The 26,282-nt window shown below is 41.7% G+C and overlaps 1 protein-coding gene across 6 annotated transcripts in view; it reads left to right on the top strand.

The window, feature by feature from the left end:
- The first annotated feature begins 384 nt into the window (after window positions 1-384).
- Window positions 385-26,282, top strand: part of BCL2L11 (BCL2 like 11) — a 40,661-nt gene continuing 14,763 nt past the window's right edge. Inside the window, exons 1-2 of one of the 6 annotated variants that reach the window (XM_058165089.1) lie at window positions 385-1,048; window positions 8,178-8,606. In XM_058165089.1, the coding sequence (XP_058021072.1) occupies window positions 8,201-8,606 (406 nt within the window). In that variant the 5' untranslated portion in view covers window positions 385-1,048; window positions 8,178-8,200. Of the gene's footprint in view, window positions 1,049-6,603; window positions 6,779-6,928; window positions 7,279-8,177; window positions 8,607-26,282 lie in introns of those variants that run through there. The other 5 variants (XM_058165088.1, XM_058165091.1, XM_058165093.1 and 2 more) reach the window with 5 other exon arrangements.

Below are 26,282 nucleotides of genomic sequence, written 5' to 3' on the forward strand. Positions count from 1 at the left end.
AGAGCTTTTCTTGTCCCGACGAGGCAACAATTTACTAATTACTTAGCTCGTTACACTGGCATTGTCCTGCGAGGGAAAGGGAGGCGCTCGTGAGATTCCTGCCTCAGGTGAGAGGAGCACCTTGACCGGGGGGGGGGAGGAGGAGTAGAAAGGGGGTGACTGCCGCTTATTAGGCAGCGGCAAGTCCCGGGCCAGGCTTTTCGGCTCTCCAAACCAAAAGCCCGACCATGCGAGGGAGAAACTTTGCGCCCCCTGAAAAGAAGGAGCACTTTTTTTTCTCGCGAAGAACCGGTGGGAGGACGGGACGAGGCGAGGTAAGGCATAAGCCGGAGCGCCTCGGCGGAAATTTTCGCGCTAACGTCTCCCGAACCCTTGTTATTCCCCCGCCACAAACTCGGCTCCTCCGCCCTCGCTCTAGCCTCTTCTCTCTCTCTCTCTCTCTCTCTCTCCGGACGAGGCTGCTCGCTGAATGATTGGCTACCGAGGCCGGGAGCCAGGCAGGCGGGCAAGTCTCGACCGCAGCTTTTTGTTGTTGCTGTTGTTGTTTTGTGCGCGCGGCGAGTGCTGGGAACAGAGCCAAGCAAGCTCTGCAGTTGGGAGTCCCGGCGGCTTGGAAGCCAGTATCTCTCTCCCCCCCCCCGCCTTCATCTCCTCCTCCTCTCAGTCCCAAATCCCAAGCAAGGATTGGCCACATTGGGATTGGAGGCGAGCAGCGAGGAGAGGTGGTCTGTCTCTTTCTTCCTCCCCCCAGCTTCTGGCCGGCTACTGAGGCTCGCGGTGGAGACTTCCCTGCTAGGCGCAGTCGGCCTGAAGCGGAGGACGGGCAGGGCAGGGCCTTTCAAAAGCGTGACATTGCAACGGATGGGGGAGACTTGCAGGAGTTTTGCGGATGAACTGCAGCTCTCCAGATGTTGCTAACTTACAGTATTTGCCTTGCCGGCCGCGGGATCGATGCTGAGTGAGAGGCGCTGGCATTTCTCTTTGGTCAGAATGTGGTGAATGATCCCAGATTGGCCATCTCTCTAAGGGAGGAAGTTGAAACGATTTGGTAAGTGGGCTGATTCTGTTGGTAAAGGTGTGTGTGTGTGTGTGTGTGTGTGTGTAAGGGGGGAGGGGGGAATTTAAGTTCGCTTAAACTTTAACGGTGCTGTCCCTGTACGGTACTTCCCTACGATCTTCAAAGCAGGGGGGAAAATAAAGTTCGGTGGAGAGAAAAGACGGTTCTTCAAAAGATTGCGTGTGAGAGACAGAGGGGGAGAGAGAGGGTTGTTTACCTTATCTTCTCTGTGCTGCTTTGTGTAGCACTGTGGAAATGTTGGGGTGGAAAGGAGAAGCCTTTTTATTCCAATTACATGAACTTGTAGTTTTATTGGTAACAATGCAGAAATAATTTGCCATTTCCTTGTAGGATTTTTTAAATTCTTAGCCCAGTCTACATCCTTGTGTTTTCTTGATAGTCTCCTATCCAAATAATAATCAAGTTTGACCCTGCTTAGCTTTTTTGACTTGAACCAAGCAAGTTTGTCTAGGTGCTGCCATCTGCTGTGACCCAAGATGTAATAATGGCCACTAATTTAAATTATTTCAAGAAGGGATTAAACAAATTCATGAAAAAGAAGAATACCTGTGTATTCCAATTGCTGGAAAGTAGTAGTTGAGGAGGACTATCACTTGCATGGCCTATTTGTAAACAAACTAAATATATTGGATTGACCCTGTGTGAGATAGAATGCTGGAGTAGACTTTTTATCTTACACATCTTCCAAAGACCTTGTATCAGTACAATTGTACACAGAAGGTTAGGCTGAGAAATATTTGAAGCAAACCCTCAAGTTTATAGTTGAATGGGGGGGCTGTTAATTAACCTGAGTTACTTATATTGAGAAATAGCACTTTACAACCCTATCTGGGTTATCTATCATGCAAAGCAATATAAGGGTTTGGTGTAATGAATGGATTATATAGCTCAGTAAACCACTGTTCAGTTGACTATATGTTAACTTGTTATGTGAACCCAGCTACCATGTAGTGTAGTCAATGTGCTAATTGCTGAGATCCTGTTTGGAGATATGAGATGGCTATTGATACTAGTTGCTGGTGGATAATCAATGCCACCAATGCCAAACAGTCATTTTACTTTTACAGTTGATATAAGTTATGACTTACACAATGTTAAAATCATATTAAAGCAGAGAATAATTAAAAATAAAGTTAAACATTTTAGAATATAAATCAGGGGTAGTCAACCTTTTTATACCTACCGCTCACTTTTGTATCTCAGTAGTAAAATTTTCTAATCACCCACCGATTCCACAGTAATGCGCCATGTATCGTTGTCTGCGCATGCCTCTCATGCATCGTGGATTGGGTTTGGGGAAGGGGGCGCCGGCTACTAGCTCTACTTGTCTGTTACAGCTGGGTGGTGTGGGGGGAGATGCGCTAGCTATTCTGGGATGAGGCTCTTTAGTTTGCGGTCGCACTATAGTGCCATTTAGTTTCACTTATGTAACGTGAACTAAACTTATGCGTGGGTGATACAAATAGTATATTTTCAGAAATTTAAATTGTCACGGGGAATTTTATGAAAAGCTAATGAAAATGTTTTTAAAGCTATGAATTTTTTAAAAAAGTTAATTAAATTTAAAAAAAGGAAAGTGCTTTAGTATCGGACAAAACCTGTACCGCCCACCATGAAAGCTGGAATGCCCACTAGTGGATGGTAGGGACCAGGTTGACTACCACTGATGTAAATCAACATTAAAATATTTATAAATTTCCACATATAGAGAATCTTAAAACAAGTAATATAAGACTATGAAGAAAGCTGGATTTCCTCCCTCCCACCTTTTTTGATGAAGTGTTTGCTGATGGATGGAGTGATGTAATCTTAGTAAGAATGTCATGTATTAAGATGAATTGAGCTGGGGAGTTTCAGAGAATATGTTAAGACAGAGAACAGCAAAAGTGACAGATGTACCGTATTGGGAGGGAAAAGAATTGGATTGGGCTAGAACTAACTTAAACTATCTCAGCTAATTTGCTGGATGATTTCTGCTGGGAAGAGGAAGGAGGAGTGCAGCCTTTTGATTGTTGGTTCTCAGTTATTTTTGAAAATATTAATTGTAGTATCCTCCAGGAGTGACTCTCTGAGAATTTGTAGCACTGTAATAAAGGGATTACAGTCTTTTCTGTCAGGCAGCTTCCAAAATAGCAGCAAACACTGTTGCTCAGTTTGTGGCATTTAAGCTGCAGAATACTGTCTGTTGGAAAAGTCATTCAAAGATTTAGGCCACAATGGCATCAATATTCTGATGACCGTTTTTACATTCCCTGTGAATTGGATAAAGCAGAGCAGGGATTCAGAAAGCATGCGGATGAAGAGACATTCCCAGCCTCACAGGTGAGAACACACGCTGCTCTGGATGATCTGCAGTGTCCCAGAAAGAGCAAGAAAGAATTTATTGCTATCCAGCAGGCTGGTTTAAGGTAACCTGGACCCTGTTGGGTAGGGAGGGCCTCTTAGAATATCTGTGGGCTGCTCTGAGGATTATTCAGGCTTTCTAGTAAATAACACGAAATTCACTTCAACTGGACACCAACTGGGCTGGGCAGGCTGAGGTGCACAGGGCACAATCTGGAAGTATAATCTCGCATGAGTTTGAACTGCTGACTATTCAGGAAGTGGGATAGGGTTCTCTGTGCTGTCAGCTTGGCCACCTGTTTACTGAATCCAGACCTCTCTGGGTCATAAAGATGGCCAAGAAGATGACCTGCTATTGGATCCATTCTGTGGTATTGCCCTCTTTGCTGAAGGGAGTGGTACCTCATGCCTTGAAAGCAGCAGTGGTATGACCCCTCCTCAAGAGGTTATCCAACAACTTTCCAACAGATTTTGAACAGCGTTTGACCAGTCTACAACTTTCCCCCTGGGGAGGGCACTTATTGAGAAGGTAGTCTGTCTGCAGCTGAAGAGAACGTTGGAGGAAATGGATAATCTAAACCTATTTCAATTTGGTTTCAGATCAGGAGTTATTACTGAGACAACCTTGGTTGCACTCGTTTATAACCTGTGGCAGAGATAGGATGGAGGTAGTACATCCATCCTTGTACTCTTTGACTTCTAAGTGGCTTTCAATACTATTGACCACAGTTTCCTTTTGAATCAGTTCTGTGGTTGTCTTCCTTTCTCTGGAGCCAGTTCCAGTTGGTCTTGGTTTGAGGGATGAGATCACTTCCTAAGCCCCTTGTGGGTAAAATGCCACAGGGTTTTACTCTCTGTCTCTCCTCCTTTTGCATGAAACAATTGAGTGAGCTCAGCTGTTGGTTTGGAATCATCAGTATACTGATAATACCTCACTATATTTTTCAACTATGGGCTGGCCAAATGAGGATGTCACAGTTCTGTTCCAGGGCCTGGAGGCTGTGAGTTTTGGATGAGGAGGTACTGTCTCCAACTGAATCCTACCAAGACCAGGGGTCTGTAAGTGTTTGGATCACCTAAATCTGGGGTTTATTCCATTTGCACAATAGGTTGCATTTTCCCATTTAAAGACAATGCAAAATCTGGGAGCTGGCCTGGACTCATATCTTCTGCGCAATGAGCAGGTGGCTATGAAGGCCTTTATTACACAACTTAATGTGATGTATCAGTTGTACCATTTCTTAGATTGGAGACTTTTCAGACAATCATTCTTGCTCTGGTCACCTCATGGCTTGATTACTGCAATGCATCCTGCGTAGGGCTGCTCTTGAAAACATTCAGAGGCTCCAACTGATCCAGATCACAGCAATACATTGATATGCCTACAACACCTCTGTTTTATGACCCATATTGGTTGTTTCTGAGTGTGATTTCTGAGTTGTTTCTGAGTGTGATTCAAGGTGCTGGTCATAATCTTTAAAGTCCTACATGGCACAGGGCCTGGTTATTTGAGGGACCACTGTCTCCTCCCATCATACTGCTGACCAATTCAGTTGAGTAGAATAGAATAATGGAATAGAATTTTTATTGGCCAAGTGTGATTGGACACACAAGGAATTTGTCTTGGTGCATATGCTCTCAGTGTACATAAAAGAAAAGATACGTTCATCAAGGTACATCATTTACAACACAGTTGATGGTCAATATATCAATATAAATCATAAGGATTGCCAGCAACAAAGTTACAGTCATACAGTCATAAGTGGAAAGAGATTGGTGATGGGAACTATGAGAAGATTAATAGTAGTGCAGATTTAGTAAATAGTTTGACAATGTTGATGGAATTATTGAGTATGGAATGATGGAGTAGAGTTGGCATGCTTCAATATCCTTTGATTAAGCCGTGTCATCTAATAAGGGCTTCTTTGTAGCAATGCCTACCTACCCTGTGAAATGAGGCTACCCTGAGATCCGGATAGTCCCCACTCTTCTGGTGTTTAGAAGGATTGTGAAGATCATTTTTTTACCCAGGCCTTTGGCAAGGGAGAGTGAGACTTTGCTTTGTTTCTGTTCAGTCTGTTCTTGCTTTTCTTTATCTTTCCCTCCTCTTTTTAATTAGCTTTATTGTAATTTTTTTGTCTTGGTTGTTGTAAGCCTCCCAGAGTCATTGGGAGTCGGGCAGCATAGAAATTTGATAAATACATACCGGTACATACTCAGTCCCGCTTTGTTATGGGACACTCCAATGTTTTGGAGGCTTCAGCTAGTGCAGAATGCCTTGTTTGATACTGCATGGTCAAAACCACATTCTCAGTGATCTGCCTGTGATGTCTATTTTGGAACCTACCTCAAAATACTGATGCTAATATGTAATGCCTTAAAAACATCAGACCTAGGTTGGAATTTTTTTCAATATATTCTACAATGATGATCGTGGTATTGAGAACTGTGGAGGGGACAAAAGTTCTGGGGTTGTGTTTAGCTGATGCCAGGAAGATGAGGGGCCTATTTGGTGATGGTGCCATCATTGCTGCTCAACTTCTCTGTGAACTCCTCCTGCTTTGACCCTAAAACATGACTTGAAGTTCATTTCAACGTCTGCACCTCATTATCCAGATGATTATATTTTTGGCTTCTGATGCCTTTGCTCCTGACTATTTTGCATTGTGCTTTTATTGTCACAATGTTCAGGTGATAGTCATCTAAATAAAATCATGTTCATTGGTCATATCTACTCTTCCACAAGGCTAGAATTCTCTCCCTGGACAGAATGAATCATCCCTGGGGTTTGAAGCTTCTAAATCAGAGAGGAGGTGGAGTCTAGTGGTTTATTTTATTTTTTATGAAGCTTGGGGGGGGGGGAGAATAACATATATCGCGGGGTGCGGCTGCATCTTTGCTTTTGTCAAGCGAAAACGGTTTTCTCGATCACGACTGCCGTCGTCACCGCGGCGGCTTCAGGAAGCTCCTGAGGACATAAGGAGGGAAGGAGCAGGGCGGGCCGCGGCGCAGCGCAGGGGTTGTGGCAGGCCGCGCGTGTGTGTATGTGTGCCTTCCCCCCCAGCATATAAATGTAAACAGTGCCCTCGCGCTGTGGGCGGAGCTGGGCCGCCTCTAACGCGCTCGGATTGGCCCTGCTGCCTTATTTTTTATTGGCGACGGGGAGGGCTTTCTCTCCCTTTCCCCCGGAGAGGCAGAGCGCGGGGATCTTGCTGTCGCTCGGTTGGCTGCTGTTCGGTCCGCGCGGCCAGACGCCAGCAGTCTCCGAAACGCGCGCGAGCTTGTCGCTCACCAGCCGCCCTCGGCGCCCGGGGAAGAGCCCGGCTTGCCTCTGTGATGATTCAGAAACCCTGACGCGTAAGTACGGCCGGCGGGAGAGGGGTGGGGGCGCAAGGGGCGGGATTGGGGGCCGGGGGGTATCTTGGTGTGCGCCCGTGTCTCCACCCTCTCCTCTAGTTGTCCCCTCCCCCTTTGCGTGTCTGTTTCTGGCTCTGTTATTCTCCTGCCTTGCACTCGCGCTCCCTTTGTTGGGTTTTCGGTGGGAAGCGACCTGTCTCTCGCGGCCCCGACCGCAGCTCTCCCCCAGTGTCGTTCAGCAGCGAGGGAGGGGCTTCCCCGAGGCGAATGGGGTGACTTGGCCTTGGATTTCTTTCCAAGTCTCGGCGCGGGGTTGTTTCCCGCACCCCCCCATTCCCCGCACCATCACCTTTTTTGTTCCCTGCTTGCGATGGTTCCCCAACTTGTTGGTGGATGCTTGGCTTGCGCCGGCCTTTTCTACAACCTGTTGTTGTTGCTTGCGTGAGCGCTTAGTCCAGTCGCGGGACACGGGCGTTTGAACGAAAGTAAATAAAAGAAAGGTGAGTTGGAGCGCGGGAGGTGGGCGGGAGGCAGGCAGGCAGGCTGCGACCCTTGGGGCTGGGGTGACCTGTCGTTTCTCGCTCGTGCCTTTTTTGCTCTTGATTTCGCCGCCCGTTGAACTCATTAAAGAGCGTGGATTTTCTAAAGGTGCCAAGTGAGACGTTTTTCCCCGCGTGTAGTATAGAGAAGGGTTTGATCGTAGCCGTAGAAGGATGAGGGGAGGTGGAGTGAACAGAGGAGCACTTTGCAGTGTACAAACTATTGTGACGCACTTTTACAACTGATTGCTCTTGCCAAACCTTCCAGACTTGCTGTGATCAGCATATTCGATAGAACAATGGAGCGAGAGCCTGGCCGACTTCCCCGTCCTGCACAATCACCGCATCTACTTCTAACATTTCAACACTGTATCTGAACCTCCTGTATAGAACTTGGAGGGCTGGAGGGTGCGGATCCTGGGTTTAAATATTTCATCATCACCCCCTTAAAAAAACAACACCAAAGTCAGTTGGCTCCTTTGCCCTTCCCTCTCCAAAGATCAGACCTGGAATATTGCTTAGTTGGGTCCCAGGTTTTGTCTTAGAAAACTTTTGTTACTGTTTTCTTTTCTTTCTACAAGCCTTTTTACCCCCTGAGAGTTATTAGATTGGATATAGCAAAATACCTTTATTGTTACTAGTCTTTTATTTTTAAAGTTTGACACACAAGGAAGGAAGGTTAATTAATAGATTTGAAATCCTGTGGTGAATGTAAAATGTCATGGAATTTGCATTGCTAATACGTTGATAGTGATTTCTATCTATTGCAAGTCATCATCACTGTTATGAAGTTTGAATTAACTTTGTGTTAATTTGAGATGTTTTTCTCTTCTCCCCCCCTCCCTTTTTTTTTCTTCCAGGGTTGGGGAAAAAGAAAGACCAAATGGCAAAACAATCTTCTGATTTAAATTCTGAATGTGAGAGAGAAGGTGGACAATTGCAGCCTGCTGAAAGGCCAGCTCAGCCTCATCACCTTCGGCCTGGGGCCCCTACCTCCTTACAAACTGAATATCAAGGTAATCATTTGGGTGAACGGGACAGTTCATCACCCAGTAGCCCTCAGGGACCACTGGCACCACCCTCCAGTCCCAGTCCATTTGCTACCAGATCCCCGTTGTTCATGTTTGTAAGAAGATCCCCACTGCTGTCCAGATCCTCCAGTGGGTATTTCTCTTTTGACATCGACAGGAGTCCTGCACCTATGAATTGTGACAAAGCAACACAGACTCCAAGTCCTCCGTGTCAAGCTATCAATCATTATCTAAGCGCAATGGGTAAGCAAGAGCATGGTAAGAAACTTTTACACTCATCTTTGAAATAGTCAACATTTCCTACTCCCCTTTGAAGCTGTGTTTGTGGTTTAGAGCTTAGGTCTAAGAAATAATTTGTCTTATGTAGTACTAGAACTCCACTTCAAGGCGAGCTATACTGTTTAAAATGTTGGATAGAGGAGATCCGGGTTCAAATCCTTTCAGCTTTCAAGCTCATTGGGTGATCTTGATTTCATCATTTTCTTTCAGTTTAAGCTTACTTTATAGACACAAATATAGGGGGAATAAAAAAGAGAACATGAAGCTTTTTGGAGGAAAGGTGGATACAAATGTAATAAATGCTAGTGTTTGAAAATTTTGCAGCTAACCCTCATAATGATGATTAAGGATAAGAGTACTGACTAATTTATGGAGTTCTTTGTGAAGGTCACCAGGTAAAATGAAATGTTTTGACAAAATGTCAAAATTAATTAGAATGAATTAAGTAATTAGAATGGAAATAAAGATAAATTTTCATAAGGATAACTTTTTGTAATATAGAAAAAAAAAAGAGAAAATCTAAATGAACCAGAAATTGGTTTATAGCGTTGAAAATATAATCGTGTCCTTTTGTTTGGAAAGTGTTTTAAATGTTTGTGGCTTTGGAAGAAGTAAGATCTAAATTGTATTACTGCATGTAAATGTCACTTGCAGTGTATGTGTGAAAATGACATAGTAGAATGGAGATAATGGTCAAGGATTGAGACCATAGTACACTCAGAAGTTGATTTTAAATCTTTATTCCTTTATTACAAGTGAAGATCACAGTCTCACAGTTATTATTGCCAGAATGGGAGTTTCCATTGATGCCAAAAGGCACTTCCATCTCGGGGCATATAGCGTTGAGTGTCAATGCTATTATCCAGAGTAGGCCTCCTGTGTCTATTCATTCCGTTACTGAAAACTAGAAGAAATGGAAAGCAATATGTTTATGATCCCTATTGTTTGGCCCTAGATTAGGATTATAACCAAAATGTACAATGAGCTTCTTGGTCCTTTCTTTGCATCATTTAGAAACATAGGAGGATATCTCTGCCTTATTCCATGTAGAGATTTTGAATTCCACCCATTCCACTTTCCTCCATGCTTATCCAATAGATTTGTGCTAGTTAAAATGGGCTTTATTTGGCTTCTGAGTGAATAATTGGTTTTTGGAACATTTTTGTATAATTTGAGTAGAGGTGTGTGGCGTAAGTTCTAAATTTTCTTATAAGGTTTTGTTTAAGTATGCAGTAATCAAGAGCTCTGTATTTCTTTTTCCTGAAAAAAAAATGGTGGATGGGTGCTTTTAGATAACTACGGTATTCAGTTTCTGTACAATATACAGTTCCTGAATGGGATGCTGAACCATTCTTTGTTGCTTTAAACTGCACAATCATCCTCTCCTTTTGAAATAAATGAATAAATTGGTTATATATATATTTTTAAATGAAAATGTTTTTATTTTGTTTGCTAAGTATTTTTAGGTCATGTAATAACTTCCCATAAGGCACACAAACTCTTCTAGGAAAAAGAGAATGTTTGTTATGATGGTCCAGTCCAATAGACTTTTAAGAAGAGGTCTTGTCTAATGAAAAATTAAAAGGTTAACACTAATTAGTTGTTTCACAAATTGATTCAAGTATGTTCCTACTTGATTCCCATTTGGGGTATATATGCATGAGGTGTTGTAGTGCATCCTATTCCCTGTGGTTCAGCATAGCTGATTTCCTGCTTTGAGTGCAGTGTTTATATAGCACTAAACTAGGAGTAAGAGAAGCTACTTTGCACAGATATGCACTTAAGCCAGTATACCCCCAAGAGCATATATCCTTTTTAAAGTGGCTTAGGCATCTTAGCCTTATATTGCAGGCATGTTTACCTTCCACTTTTTACCATGGAAACTGAAGGTACTTCCTGAAAATTCCACCAATCAGAATCTAGAGAGGAAAAAAAAATCCCTTGGTTTTTAAAATAGATTCTGTTGGGGCTTAATTTGTCTGGCATAGCTGAAAGAATAGAATATTGAATGCATCTCAGGAAATTGTACAGCCTATTGATTAGGTGGTAGATGGTGATAATTGTGTACATAAACACACACACACACACACACACACACACACACATACTATGTAAACTGTAAAAAGTGATTTTTTTTCTATTTCAGATAACGTAGTGCAAGCAGTTGTTACCTTTAATTATAGAGGTTTTGTAGCATTTTTAAAATATTGCTTTTTCTGGTGAGGAAGTGCAGTAATGGGGAAAATTACACTTACTGAATCTCTGCCTACAGCTGTTAAAACAGAGGAGCTTTGTTTGGGGAGAGATGGCAACAGCAGTAAAGAATGATGTTAACAAGTAGAAAAGGGGCATAGCATGTTATTGGAGGTCAAACATGTACATTACTGAATATTTTCAGCAGCCTGCTTGTATTGAATTGGTTAAGCCAGTGGTTCTACTAGAAATGATTGTTCTATTTCATTTGTTGCCCTAGGAGTTGGGACTTTATATGTGAAAGTAACAGAAGAAAATATAATGTATCATCTTAAATTCTGCTACTAAAGGAAATTATATTAAGAAGTATTCATGTAGAAGATAGATTTATCCAACCTCTTAAGGAGAAAAATCCAATTTTAGTGCAACTATCATCAATGCTATATTATCTTCTTTATTGCTTAAATGATATAGTTTTGTTCTGGTACATAAAAAGATACCATATAGAAGCTGGTCAGGAATTAATTTTCATTCCCACAGAAACTAGATCCAGAAGTAACAGGCATAAATTGTAGATACTTAGCTTTATTTTAATATAAGGAAAAAGCTTTCTGATGGTGAAATAGTATAAATGTGGAATAGTTACTTTGGAGAGTCAGTTTAGTCTGGTGGTTAAGTCACAGGCTAGAAATCAGACAGCTGTTAGTTCTGGTTCTGCCTTAGATGTGAAAGCTACCTGGGTGATTTTGGGTCAGTCCCTCCAGTACTCTGTCTGCCTCAGGTGACAAGCTGGTCTGTCAGTTCCTTTCTCAGTTGATCGATCAGCACTCAGTTAATCTGAAAAAAGTGGACCCTGCCAGGAAGAAAGAAGTAGTTTACTTATGGTGTTGTGGATTCTTTGTCGCCAGATGAACCACACTCATGGATAGTCTAATTGGTTTTCTACCACATTAGGGAGGGTTGAACCACATGAACTTTTTGAACACCATAGTTCTATGATTATACTGTACAGTTGGGCTTTAATGAAAAATGATCTTACACATTTTACAGATGCTAGGGTTGTTAAGTTCAATAGGATGTATGCTGTGGACAGTACACATAGGATTTTTAAGGATGTAAGAGTTTATTTTCTAAGTTAAAGAGTTTGATATTCTTGATAAATTAAGTTACTCCTCTAGAACAGAATGTAAACATAGTTTCAGAGAACTGTGGTATAAAGACTTCAGTGATGTCAAGCCCACCTTCTGCAGATATTCTAGAAATAGTGTAGGAGAACAAAAATTAGTGTTTGTTAAAGTTCAGCAGACCAGGAAAGTGGCTTTCTATCAATATACAATTTATAGAATATGTAAGACCTATATGGGGCATAGTCTGGGATCCTGGCAATCAACAATTATTCTTCAAATGGATGTTTTAGTTTACAAATTTCTTTAAAAGTGAATATGGGCAAATGAGTTTTGAAAACATTAACTGAAAAATAATTGCATCTTTTTATGAAATTCAAAAACTAACTATAAATAATTTCAGACTAATGATTACTATAAGCCATGCAAACTCACCATAGTCTAGTGATTTGTGAAGATTGTCAAGTCTTACAGTGTGGTTTTTAAAAACCTCAAAGGAGATAGCTTAGAAGTACAAAATGACAGATTTGCACTTTTCCTAGCTTTTATATGTAGTTTTATTACTCAGAGCCAGGATTTCTTTCCGCCTTTATATCTACAACTTGATTTTTTGTTGTTTTAATGTAGTTTTAAAAAAAGTTATCTGTGCTAAAAAATTTTTTGCAGAAAACCTCCAACATATGACTTGTGATACCTTAAACACGGTTCATTATTTGTTACCTATGTATGACAAATTATGCAGAATAAACCATTTAGAATTAACTAGCCAAGTTAAGTGCACATCTTCTTTCACTTAAGTAACAGGGATTATGAATTTTAATCATGTTCATTTATGATGAGTTTAAATGAAAAAAATATTTTTGTGTCTTCTTTTAAAAAAGTTCTGAAGATTATCTTTTTCTTGCAACTTCAGGCAAAGTTTACATCTGAGTTTAAAATGATGAAGGGGGAGGTTTATTTGCATTGTGCAGTTTATATAATCTTTTCTTCATATTTCAGGTAAAACTGATCTTATGTTTTAATTGTTTTAAATATAGACACATTGCTTTCCTATTTTCAGTAGGAAATAGTACTTCACAATGATGATACTAATTGAGATATACTATGAGTCAATTAAATATTGAAAAGTCATTTGAAATGACACAAGAAAGAATAAGTAATGTAGACTAAAAAAACTACACAATTATGCTGAAGGCGTAAATTAATTGGGACAAAAAAGGAAGTTTCTGTTTTATATTGCTGCCCAGTTGGTTTGTTTTCTGAGATTATTGCAAGTTTAACAAGCTCACTAAAAAGAATGCCTACTTTCACAGAAGGAGCAATTTTCACATCAAATTGACATACTGTTTATGCCAAATTATATCCAACAACTTTGTATGTGATGAACAAGAGAAAAGATCACTGAACCTTTTATTATACAAGTGCTGTGAAAAACATGAAAGATACAATATTCTTTTATGTATTTATTCAGCATTCAGTTCTGTGAACACCCTTGATCAATGGCCAAAGTATTGGCATAGATTTCAAGTTGGTGAAAAATTTACACATAAATGGTTTTTACATTATAGATAATCCTTTTGTAATATATGTTTTTTCCCCCTCATAGTTCTGCTTCTATTAAAAAGAATCATTTTTGCAGTTAGAAGTAACTGCTTCTGGTTTGAATGGGTTATGGCTTGCATAAGGAAAGCAGGGTTTTCCTTTTTCTTTCCCTGGTTGCTGCTGCTACACTTCCTGAAATTCACTAGAGGTCCTTCTGACTCCAATACAGTCTGTGTTGACAATTGGAAGCACAAACGTACTTGCTTTGTGGGTAGTAACTAAAGAACCTCTGTGCCAACTCTCAGTTTCTTGAATTGTTTTGTAGAGGTGAAAAATGAGAAGGGATAAAAGAAAAACTGGGTAATTTATTTTACCTGTTTATCTCAGCTGATCTACTTTGACTAATTGACTTGCAAAACAATATAATTAGATTCTTACTAGGATTTTCATCCTGTAAAGAAGACGATACTCCGGTTTCTCAAGTTTTTGAAATGACAGGCATTGCATTTGATTTAGATGCTTAATAATGACTTAGAAGTGAACAAAAAGCAAATAGTTATATCTAGCATTTGTGCTTGATTATGGAAATCTCATAATTACACTTTTTTGTACAGTGTAATTTTCAAATTCAGTATAATAATTAGCTATTTGCTACAGCAACAGTGTTATATAGTAAAATATTTAAACATTCCAGCCAGCATTCAAAACCTGTTTGAATAGTTGAGGAGTTTAATACACCCAGTGCTTTTATATGATTACTAGACAATCTGTGACCCTTGGGTCATCGTTCCAGAGATATTTCCTTACCAGATTCCTCAATGCCTTCAACAGTGGCAGAGGTTATAATGTATCTGAAAAATTCTTAAAAGTTTAGGGAGATATTTAGAGATATATCTGTCTTGAAAAATAGCCCATGTTGAATTGTATAGCACAGTCAAACTTCAAGAGTTGACTACAGGAAATATATTATTTTAATTATGTCATAAAATGTTTAATAAAATTTGCCAAATTTCCATTGCATGGGAATTACGGGTCCTGGATTCTGAACACATCCTGTAAGATAGCCCATTTGAGATAACCTTGGTTTAAAACTCTGTGACATACTGTTTCACCTAGTTAAAAGTTACATACATGAGAGCTTTAGTAGTATATAGATTAATGTGAAATGAAGTACATGTGGCCATGCCTGTAAATCCTTGCAAAGAAACAAAAGAACAATATTTGAACAAATAATACTTGGCTGGTTGTAATTTTTATTTCTTTGCATTATCTTTATATTTGTCTTAAAGAATCTGCTTCAAATACAGTAGTGCTATAGAGGATGCTAATTCCTATTGCTCTGATGAGAAAACATGAACTTTTAGTAGTATTTCCTGGAGTTTCAAAATATTGTATACATTTTCAGAATCTGTGTAATATTTATGAGGAGAATGTAAGCAAAAAAGAATTTTTTTCAGAGCAGCTGAAGGCCAGAGAAGCTGTTATATGAGCGTTTTATTTTCTTAAGACATTGATTCATTCATGATATTGTTTAAACAGACCACTTTATGATATGGATATATTCTAAGAATTTTATCTCTTAGTCCTATGTAGTATAAAAGGCTTTCTAGTATAGTAGGCTAGTTTCATATTGATTCTATGCTTTTCATGCTATCTTTGAAATGAGTCAAATGTGTTTAAAATAATTTTTACATTTAGTTTCCTGTGTTTCTAAATCACTCCACCATGTTTTTGGCTCTTAGCGTGTTATTTGGTTGAATGAAAGAATCTGTTTCCTGGTAGGAACTTTAAAGCAAAATTTTTATATATTAATAATATTTTGTGAATATTTTAAAAATTGCTTTTAATGTCCCCTATATTTTGATCGAAGTATGTTTATGAGATTAAAGCGATGTAAATAACCTGTAAGGGTTGGTGGAAGCAAGTATGCAATTCATTCCCAAAGCATGAAGAGTTCAGCTCCATTTCTCAGATTACTGTGGCATCAAATTCCAGCAGCTGTTCATTGTGTTGCCTCCGATTAATGTGACTGTTGCCCATATGTATATAGCAATTCATTATGCTAAGAATGTTGAAAGATTCCTGTCCTGTTTTCTCCAAGTTACTTGCATACCTGTATCCATTCTTTCTTGTTACGTTCTTAATCGGATTGAGAACTATGTATTTGTATTATTTGTTACATCAAGGGATTGGCTATAATGGATAAACTGTTGATTTTTTTGTAAGTTTAGTGCAAATAGCTTTTACTGCTTTCCTATTGGGTTTTCTGAGCTTGTATTAACAATGCCTTGTGTGTGTGGAACACCTGTGCTTCGCAGCAGCAGCAGTTTTGTGGTTTTTGTGGGGTGTGGGGGGGAGGAAACAAAACACTTAAAAAAAAAAAGATCTCATATGTGGGATCTTCATTTCTTTTCCACTATATTAGTATCATTATATCAGTGAAATCCTAAGCTACTTTCAAAATAAAATATAAATGCTCATAAGTCTCCTAAATTGCTGATATAGGGTGTATGTTCCACTTCTAATTTTTTTCATGACTGTAGTTTTTAATTGTATGCAAGTGAGATGATTACGTATTATCTTCTGCATTTCTCTTGCATGAGATTGGAAATACTTCAGAAGTATTTCAAGGACCATTTCCTGATCTTTCCAGGAAATTTCTCACTTGACACAGGTTTATATATTATACAGTGAAAATGTTTTTAATTCAAGATATCTGCACAAAAGTGATTTAGAGATTGGCAGATCAGGAAGGGATTGTTGCAATAGAGAAGATAAACTAGAAGTAACCCCTTTAAGTTAATTATGCTTGGCAGAACATTTATTAAAATAACCAGAATTTTATTAAAACATTTATTACTATGACAATCTTTATGAGAGTAATAATGTAGACATATTTCAAACTTTTTTTTGATTGTGGTTATCCTGAGAACTAGCAAGAATATGTATGTAATGGAACAGAGATACATTGTAGTGCATGATGGACATCTTTACAGTAATGATTGCATTGACATCATATCCATTGTTTAAATGTAGCTTCAGTATTTTGAATGGATATTAAGACTTGAAAATGTATTTCTATTTTGCATAACTAAATGACTTGACACTCCTAATCTTTTTGATCTTGCAGCCCCACAGAAAGTCCTTTATGAAAACCTCAGATTGATTTCATGGTTAACCACATGAAACATTTATATTAATTTCTTGACTTACAGAAACTGTCATTTAGAATCAATTAAGGCTTTTTTATACCTTTGTAGTCCCATAGGTCCCATTATATGTTTATATGATTTTGGTAGCTAGTTGAACACTTCTGCTTTTGTCTGGTTATGTGAAACTAACATCTTGTCAAGCGACATACAAAGCTTAAGCAGGTGGCTCTCTATCTCTGATCCTCCAGGTTCTTGGTATAGTTTGATTTCTGTGTAATACGCAGAAATCTCACTATATAATTAAGGACAGTGTAAATCTAATTTTTCTAAAGAACTTCACCGATTAGTTTTAGCCGAAATCTAAAGAAACAACCTACGTTGTTCTTATATTTTAACACTGCATAGTATAACATTTTTAAATTCAATTTTTAACAATTTTGTTCTTTTTGGAGAGTCCTTTCTACCACTTAAATTAGATGCCACGTTAATAAATACAAAGTGATACTATTTTCTTGGTCTAGTTAGTTTGATTTCATCCAGAAATCTCTGAGTTGCTTATAAACAGATCATGGGATGACATTTTTTGAAGCTATACTTTATTTCTCAGACTGCTGAGGCACCTATTACTATACACATTCCCATTGGCAGAAATAGTAGTATTATTTTTGGCCAAGGTTGCTCTAAGATTTGATTCTGCTCTAATTTCTACTTTGCCAATTTTCTGCCTCAGGCATCAAAATATTTTGGCTGGCACTAGATGTCACGTACGTAACTTGAATACTACATTGGTGTTGGAACTTGCTTGAGTGGCATTTTATAGTTTGGGATTTTCTTATACGTAGCTCTGTACTACCAGGGGATGTTCTAGTAGATCTGATATATTTGAGTTAGATTTGGGAATAATCATTTTTATATGTTTCATTAATTCATATGAGAGTAACAGAACTGCAAATAGGATTATTTTTAATGAAGTGACCTGTGATGGTTTCATTAAAAAAGGAGGGGGAGAAATAAAATGGATACTGAAATAAAACATCATTAATGCTTTCCTTTCCATTATACATAATCCATTGGTTAAGCATCATAATGGGAAGTATGAGTTTGTATATGTTGGTATATTTTGTCAATGTCTGGAGTGTTTTTGTTTAATGAAAATCTTTAAAAGTTTGCATAACATTCACTCTGTTTCAATAACACCGGTTTGGTTTTTATGCAAGTTTGGCTATTTTACGTGCTGAAACAAAAGCTATTAAGATCTCATTATTCTCTCACTTAAGTTCCTATTCTCTGTGCACTTTCATCCAAAAATCTACTAATGATATTTGTTTGTTTTAATGTGATCTTGAATGGCTCAGCCAACATCTCTTCATTCATAAATAAGGTATTTGTTTGGCTAGTGCAACTGAATACATTCAGAACTTGGAAAAGAACACTCTGAAGTAGTTCAAGGAATACAAGTATTCCACAGGTATCCCACAGGAGAGGCAAATAGAATCAGACCAAAAAAAATCCCAGCATTGTGTTGTTGTGATGCAGGCCCCACCCCTTTCTATGTATGTTGTGATATTGCATGAATCGCCAAAATGAGCGGAGCTTGCAGCACTGATGCTGGTTTTTTCATTACATCAAAAGCAGTCTAATCCTGCAAACACTGCTAAACGCTAGTTTGCTTTGTCCTTTCCATTCCTCCACTGTTGAACATATTGAGAATTATTTTGATTTCTATGATGGTACTATTAGTATACAATTACACGTACAGGTACCATGATCAAATTAGAGTTAAGTAGTTTAATTTTAGGCAGGAAAAATGGCATTGTAATATAATTGTAGAAAGCGTCTCCTCAGATATGATGAATTAAGCTAGTTCTCCTTTAAAACGATTGAATAATTGAGTCAACCAGTATTGCAAGAAGACTGTTGAATCAATTTCAGCTTACTAAGCATCTAAAGTTGAGCTTGATATAAACTTTTATTTTGAAACCTGATTAGTCTTTCTCAACTATAATGTGAAAACAATACATTTGTAGACCAATGAAATGTTAGTTTGGCTCTGAAATAAATTTTCCACCCAGTTTGGAGCCAGGCACATTTGCTTAACATTTTCACTGCTCTGCGAGTGATTGTTGTGAGATTGAGAGTTATGGATATTCCCTTATGATCCTTTTAAAGTTTTTAATGCCAAGTTTGTGGAATAATTTGTATAAAAAGAGCTGTAATACTTGCTTATATTCTCCATTCATTTTTGTTGGCGGAAGATGTTATACCAAAATTATAGAACTAAGAAGAGTTCAAAGGCATCGAATTGAATGATATGGGGAGCAAATGATAAGATGTGTAGTTGCATCAGAGGTTATGATACAAATTATGAAATTGCATTATGACACAAATATCATTTTGAGATTTGTTATGGACACTGCAGCTTCATGATAATGTTATCAGCACTCATACATTAATATATGCAAGTAATTGCTAGGCAGTATTTCTCTTTGTCTTCATATCTAATGACAAGCAGATACCAAGTAGTGTTTTTATCCTAAGCAAGATTTAACCTTTATTTGCCTACATCAAAAATGATCCAAGAGCTTGATGTATGGAACTCTACCTATAAATGTAAATGATAAAACTCTTCTGATATGATAGAATTAAAGGTACATATTTTCATTTGAAGATCCCCTTGCTGTTTTTCAGATGTCTGGTAAAAACATACATGCATCTCAAAACAATTAAGATTGCCTCTTGTACATCATAGGTTATGTTTAGATATGGTGTACACTATTGACTATATGCAAATATAGTAAAACATTTGGGGCAAACTCCAGGAGACAGTGGAGGACAGGGAGGCCTGATGTGCTGTGGTCCATTGGTCCGTGGAGTCACAAAGAGTTGGACATAGCTTAGTGACTAAACAATAACAACCAGCCATGAAACATAGTTTACAGATAATGGTAGCTGGATTCTTAAACAGCTAATCCTCATTTAGGGACTGCTTCAGACAGCAACCATTATCTTTGTGACCAGTGCCTGCATTTATAGCTTTGCAGCATCTCTCAGTCACTTCAGTACCTGTTACCGTGTAGCTTTTTTTTTCTCCTCACCCTCCACAGAGCTGAGAGATTGCCTAAAGAGGCCATCTATTCCTGAGCTGCTTTCCTCTGTGCTGCAGCACATCCCTAACAAGTGCTAACCACACAGGTTAACAAGCTTAGCTCTGTGGTCTTAATTAGTTGATCACAACCTTCAAGCCAATTGAAGCTGTGTCTGACACTAACAGGACTCTTAATCAGTTTCGTGCTAAAGGCTTTTGTTTGCCTCTTAAGTGGCTGGTGTTTTGCAGTCTCAAGAGCACTACCACATTCCTTTCAATGTCTATTCCACATTGTGTATCTGCTTATTCTGAGGTAATCTTTTCCTCTCCAGTGAATGTATACAGATATTAATTCTCTTCTTGCTAATTATCCCAGCCCCAGGGTGAGCATTCCAAAGGGCAGAGGAAAGAGCTATAAGATTTCCCTTTTACCTGGCTTCCTCATGAGTCAAGTTCTGGAAATCTTCTCCGCCATTTGGATCCTTCCAGCTGTTTACGAGTTGCATGTTTCCAACACTGCAAAGCAAAGGAAAACTAAAGTAAAGAAAGATCATGTGATTTTTCACTTAATGACTGCTTTGCTTAATGATTGACTCATGAACCCATTGCAGTTGCTGAACAAGGATAACTTGTATTGAGCCAAACAAAGGATCACAGCTAGTGTGATGTATGAATCTAGGGGCAACCTAGTCCTAATACAGTTTTAAAATTATCATGTCAGTTGTCAGCTTTCCAGTAAACCCCCTCCTGCAGAAAAGACTCTGAAGCAAACATCTTTCAAAGCTCTTTTACTAGCATGGGTAAACTGGCACAACTCCGAATCTGGGGATCTGGGTTTTTCCTCAGTAAGGCAAACTCCCAAAATCACCACCCGTTGACCCCTCTGCCGATCACATGCTCCAGTCGCCAACAGTCCCATCTCATGACATCACTCCGGTCACCCAGATGCAGGCTCAGCCTGACCTTGACTGGCAGGAAGAATGTTGTTATGTCTAATGGCCTCTTCTACCAAATCCTCGCTCCTACTTTCCCACACATAGGAAAGTGGCAGCGCGGAAGCCTCCGGCCTAGTGTGGCTTCCAAAGCTGACATCAGTTTTTTCTTCGTCCACATTTTGCGCACTCAGGAATTTGCAACTACTATGTTATTGGAGTAACAACATTCCATGTTTCGCTGTACATTTTGTGCTGCAATGTGATGTCATGCTGGTCACATGACCATGGAAACATCTTCAGACAGCTCTGGCTCAATGGCTTAAAGAAGCAGAAATGGCCTCCACCCTCTAAAGTCCGCTACGACTAGCGGAGTAATCCCCACAGAGGGTCCTTATATTATTGGAGAAACAGAGGAAGGAGGGGGGAAGGAGCATTGATCCTACCTGATACGATCCTTCTTGTTGTGTGGAGGCAGCATCCAGGAATGGGTTGTCCTTGTCTGTTAGCCAATAAGACTGAGTCTGTCAAAGCTGGGAGGACACGCCTTCTACCAACGGTCTCTAGCTTTTGGCGAAGATGAAGGGACAGACTCGACGTGGTCAGCTCCTATTCGATCCAAGGCGGACCAAGGGCCAACCCTACTCTTAAGGTGAGGCTGGATGCTGCCTCCACTCAACAAGAAAGATCGTATCAGGTAAGACCAACGCTCCTTCTCCATTGCAGTGGAGGCAGCATCTAGGAATGGATATACATAAGCGGTTGTGTCCTTACTGGTAGGCCGCAGCCTCGTCTGAGGTTCCCTCATCCACATGTGCACTCTGGAGGACTCGCCTACCAAAGGCCGCCTCAGCAGAGGCATAGCTGTCCAGTTTATAGTGCTTGATAACGGGACGGTGAGGACCAAGTAGCCGCAAGGCAAACCTCTTCTAGTGAGGCTTGTGTTGCCCATGTCGCACTTGTGGCTGCACTCCTTGTGGAGTGTGCTATTATACTCTTGGGCAATGGAAGGGCCTATATTTCGTAAGATCTGGCGATACATGCCTGGATCCAGCGGCCCAGGATCAATGGAGTGACTCTAGCCCCTAAGGTTGAAAGGATACAAAGAATGACTCTGTTCTCCGAAAGGAGGAAGTCCATTTAATATAAATCCGAAGTTGCCCATCTCATGTCTAGCATTTGCCACTTCCTTTCCAATGAATGTATCGGATTGGGACAGAAATCAGGGAGGATAAGCTCCTGGGCCCTGTGGAACCACATATTGACTTTCGGTATGAAAGAGGGGTCTAAACATAAAACCCGGTTAGGGTGGAACACACAGAAGTGCAGTCTGATGAACAGCGCCGCCAACTCTGATATCAGCCTGGCCGATGTTACGGCCATCAGTAAGCAAGAGACCCCTACCAAGCCCCGCCTGCAGAAAATCCAGTAGCTGGGGCACTGACACCAAAGTTGGGTCCAGGCGCAACCTGGAGCACGAGGAACAAAAAGTCTTCCAGGTGGCATCATAGATTCTGTTCGTGGAAGGCCACCTGGAGGCCTGAATGGTGTCTGTTACCTTGGAGGAATAATTGTCATCGCTCAGAGACTTCCGCTCAATTGCCAGCCGGTCAACTGCAGCCACTGTGGGTCCGCATGGACCAATGCCCCCTGGCTGAGGGAGACTCTGTCCAGCGGTATTCTCCAAGGGCTGGCACTGACAGGGTGACTAAGTCAACAAACCATGGTCGCTGTGGCCAGTGCGGAGCTATTAGCAAGACCTCCGCCCATTCTGTCAGAAGTTTTCATTTTACCCTTGGGAGGAGGGGAAGGGAGGAAAGGCATACAGGAATTCTCATGGCCAAGGGCTGCAAAGCGCATCGACCTCTTCCACCCCCGGAACCGCAAACCGTGCAGTGAGTTTTTCAGCTTCTCTCATAAGGGACCTGGATTGGGTACCTGTTCTGTCCCCCCCACCTCAGTCCGGGAGACACATGAACTGACTCAATTAGCCAGCAATTTAGTCCACGGCAGCTATCAGCCCTGGCAGCAAACCAGCGATCGTCTGCCAAGGTTTTCTTTATCTTCCCTGATGCTGGCGTCACAGAAACTCGTTACTGGAAGAAACCAGAAAGTCAGGAACAAACAGCAATCCAGGCCAAATGCTCAGTCAAATAGTTCAGCTCAAGTTTCCTCCAGTCAGTTTGTTTTGTCCGTCACGAAGTAGTAGAGCAGCCCCTCCTGCTTTTATACCCTGTGGGGTGTGGCTCCGTGACTCAGCACTCTTTAGGCCTGCCCCACCCCTTCTTTTGTTATTCCCGCCTCTATGAAACCTGGGATCTAACCAGGACTGATTGTCCACAGCTGGGTCTGGAAGCGTTGCCTGGGCGGGGGGAGATACAGGAGACAGAGGCCTCGTCATCTCCTCCACCTGGCCTGCCTCTGGCTCCTGGAGCTCAGCCACAGAGGCCGGCCCTGCAGAAGGGAGCCCTGACGGCCCTTCCCCCTCACTCTCTGAGTCACTTTCTGGCAGGGGGCCAGGCCCCGGGGGGGGGGGCGCTGGAGCCACAACAGTACCCCCTTGACAGTTAATATGTGCCTTAGCAGCTACAGTATCTGTCCGAACCACCACGTGTCTACCGGCCACGATGTTCTGGAACTGTTGTAGAGCCAGATGGACTGCCCTGAATTCCAACCAGTTAATGTTATGGACCAGGACTGCCTGCGACCGCTGGCCCTGGGCTACCCTATTCTGGAGATGTGTTCCCCAGCCAAACAGACTGGCATCTATCATCGCCATTAGTGACTCCGGTTCCTTGAAAAGGCAACCCTCAGTGAGTAATCCCACCAGATTAGGGAACAGACTAAGTCCTGCATAAGTCTAACCTTGGACGGTAAATTGCCTCTGCCTGCCCTCTGATAGGGGAGAAGGAACCATTGGAGCGTCCTGGCGTGTAAACATGCCCAAGGCACAATGGAAATGCAGGACACCATCTTCCCTAGGAGCTGGGAAAGCGTTGACAGAGATACATGCGGACCCATCCAGACCCGGCACACCATCTCCTTTATACTCGCCTGTCGCTCCTGAGAGAGACACCCTGCATGAAACGGGGTCTATCTACGCCCCCAAATGCAGCAACCGGGTAGTCGGTGTCAAGTGATTCTTGCTGACATTCATTGAAAACCCATGCTCCTGAAGTACTCGGATGGTGACTCCTAGATCCCTGTGCGCCTGGGATTCGGAGGGAGACTGAATCAGGATAACACTGGACGTGCATGGGAACAGCCCGGAGGTGTGCCACCAAGGCAGCTAGCAATTTGGTGAATACCCAGGGTGCTGATGACAGGTCAAAGGGCAAGGCCCTATACTGATAATGACAGGCCTTATAACAGAAACGGAGATACTGTCTATTGTCTTGAGAAATGGGGACATGAAGATAAGCCTCTGTAAGGTCAATTGAAGTGAGGAAGTTGCCCTCCCTGACGCCGTCCAAAATGGACTGAAGTGAATATATCTTGAACTGCTTGTGCACAATGCAGCGGCTCAGTCCTTTGAGATCCAGAATTGCTCTATACCACCACCACCCCGAAGCTTTCGGAATTATAAAGAGGATGGAATAAAACCCCATCCTGTGTAGTGTCTCCAGAACCGGTTGGATTGCTTGGATATCCAAAAGATGTTGGATAGCGGTTTCTATGAGACCATGCTTGATGATGCTGTTCCCTGAGACAGGGCAGCTAATGAAAAACCTTGGGAGTGTGAAGAAGAATTCTTAAGTAGAGGCCCAACCGGACCCATGCCTCCATAGTAACACACTACCATTGCCTATTAAACAATGCCAGGCATCCCCCAATGGGAGAATTCTCGTTGGAATTATCTTTGGCATCTGAAAGGACAGCTTCCTCCCCTTCAAAAGGGCCATTTGGGGGGAAATGGGCCTATACCTCCCCGCCCTATCTGGCTGTTCCTGTTTCTGCTGGAAAGGGCGTTGTGGGCGAGATGGCCAAAATCCTCCTCCTGAGCCAGGGAAGCTATGGCGATGGAAGTAATTTGGTGGGCAGGACTCTGCCTGCCATGAAAAAGATGGAAGACCTTACTTTTGTTGTGTGTCTCCAGCAGCAGGTCCAGGGAGTCTCCGAAAAGCCGCTCTCTAGAGAATGGAGTGGAGGCCAATATCACTTGCGCTTGGCATCTGCCTGCCAGTGGCGGAGCCACAGGAGCCACATGGAAGTCACATTTGAGACGAAGGCCCTTGATGCAAACCTAACAGCATTCAGCATTGCATCTGCAGAGAACTCCATAGCTGCCTGCAATTTATTCAAGTCCTGGTGGGACCTCGTACCTCCTATCGGGATTCGTTCCTGAAATTGCTTTAGCCAAAGTAGGAAAGCCCTATTAAAAAAAGAAACGACCATGGAAGCCTTAACGGCCCAGGCGGCAGCCTGGTGAATCTTTGTCAGAGAGTACTCAGCTCTTCTGTCCTCCGGGTGCAGAGCCTCCTCTGGGGCATCCGGACTTACAGCTGGGGAAGCCAATGAGGCTATTAGGCCATCCATGATAGGCACCTGAAGGGCCCTTGACAACTCAGGCCCTATATTGTAGAACCTTTTATCCAGTAAGCCTGGATTAGGTCCAGTCGCTGGAACGATCCACTGCCTTTGCACCACGTCTAAAAATAGACGGCGAGAGGGCACTACCTCCACTTCCATAGTAGGTTCCGAAAATAGGGAACTTGCAGCCTCAGAGGGACCAGTTACAGGGTCCAATGATGTTTGTGTGGACCCCAGTGGTCTTTTTGGCTTTAAATGGCAAAGATTTAAAAAAGGCAAGTTTGAATAGTCCTCCAAAGGCAGGCTGCTCAGGCAACACGTCCTCATCTTCCGACAAATCCAGTTCCCTGCCATCTTCTTCCTCTGACACTGAAGAGTGATGTGAGGATGCAGGGAGTAAGAGCTGTGCAGTGCAGAGGCCTGAGACTCAGGGAGCAGGTTGGAGGTAAGTGATGATCAGATCCGAAAGAAGCAGCCTTGTGGCTGTACTGCAAGCCAGCTGCTATCCCCCTCTGGATGGCTGCTGATATTAAATCCCCCATGCTTGCAGAGCTCTGATCTCTGCTCTCTTCCCTGAACGGGAAGCTTGCCTCTATGTGAAGCTTGCCTCTATGCCAGCCCTCTGTCTGCCAGGTTGGTGGCAGGAAGCATCCTTATGACCGGCCTCTGGCATTGATTGGAGCAAAGGCTCGCTGTTGCCGGGATGAGTTACAGCAGGCAGATTTCTGTTGCCAGGCAGACTAACTGAAGCCTGCTCACCAGCGCCATCTGGTGACCATTGCCATGCAGGGGGGCTGTCAAATTGATCCTGCAGCTCCAATGGCTGCAAGGCAAAAAGGCGGGAAGTTGCCTCCCTGTCAGTGACCGTCTGAGGGAAGTCCCTGAAATGGTCAATTTTCTTCAAGGCTTTTTCAATCTCCCGATTGATAGCCTTCTGTCTCCTCAGCCGCCTTAGAAGCCTTCTTGGGGGCTCTGTGGTGCTTCATCACTTTCCCAGGATCTCTCTTGCCCGCGGGTTTCTGTCTAGAGGTACCCGCCACCTCGTTAGTCTCTGGGGCCAAGAGAGCTGAATCCACAATGACAGAAGTGGTCTCCGC

Source organism: Ahaetulla prasina, chromosome 1 (assembly GCF_028640845.1).
Source record: "Ahaetulla prasina isolate Xishuangbanna chromosome 1, ASM2864084v1, whole genome shotgun sequence".
In the NCBI taxonomy this organism is placed as follows: domain Eukaryota; kingdom Metazoa; phylum Chordata; class Lepidosauria; order Squamata; family Colubridae; genus Ahaetulla; species Ahaetulla prasina.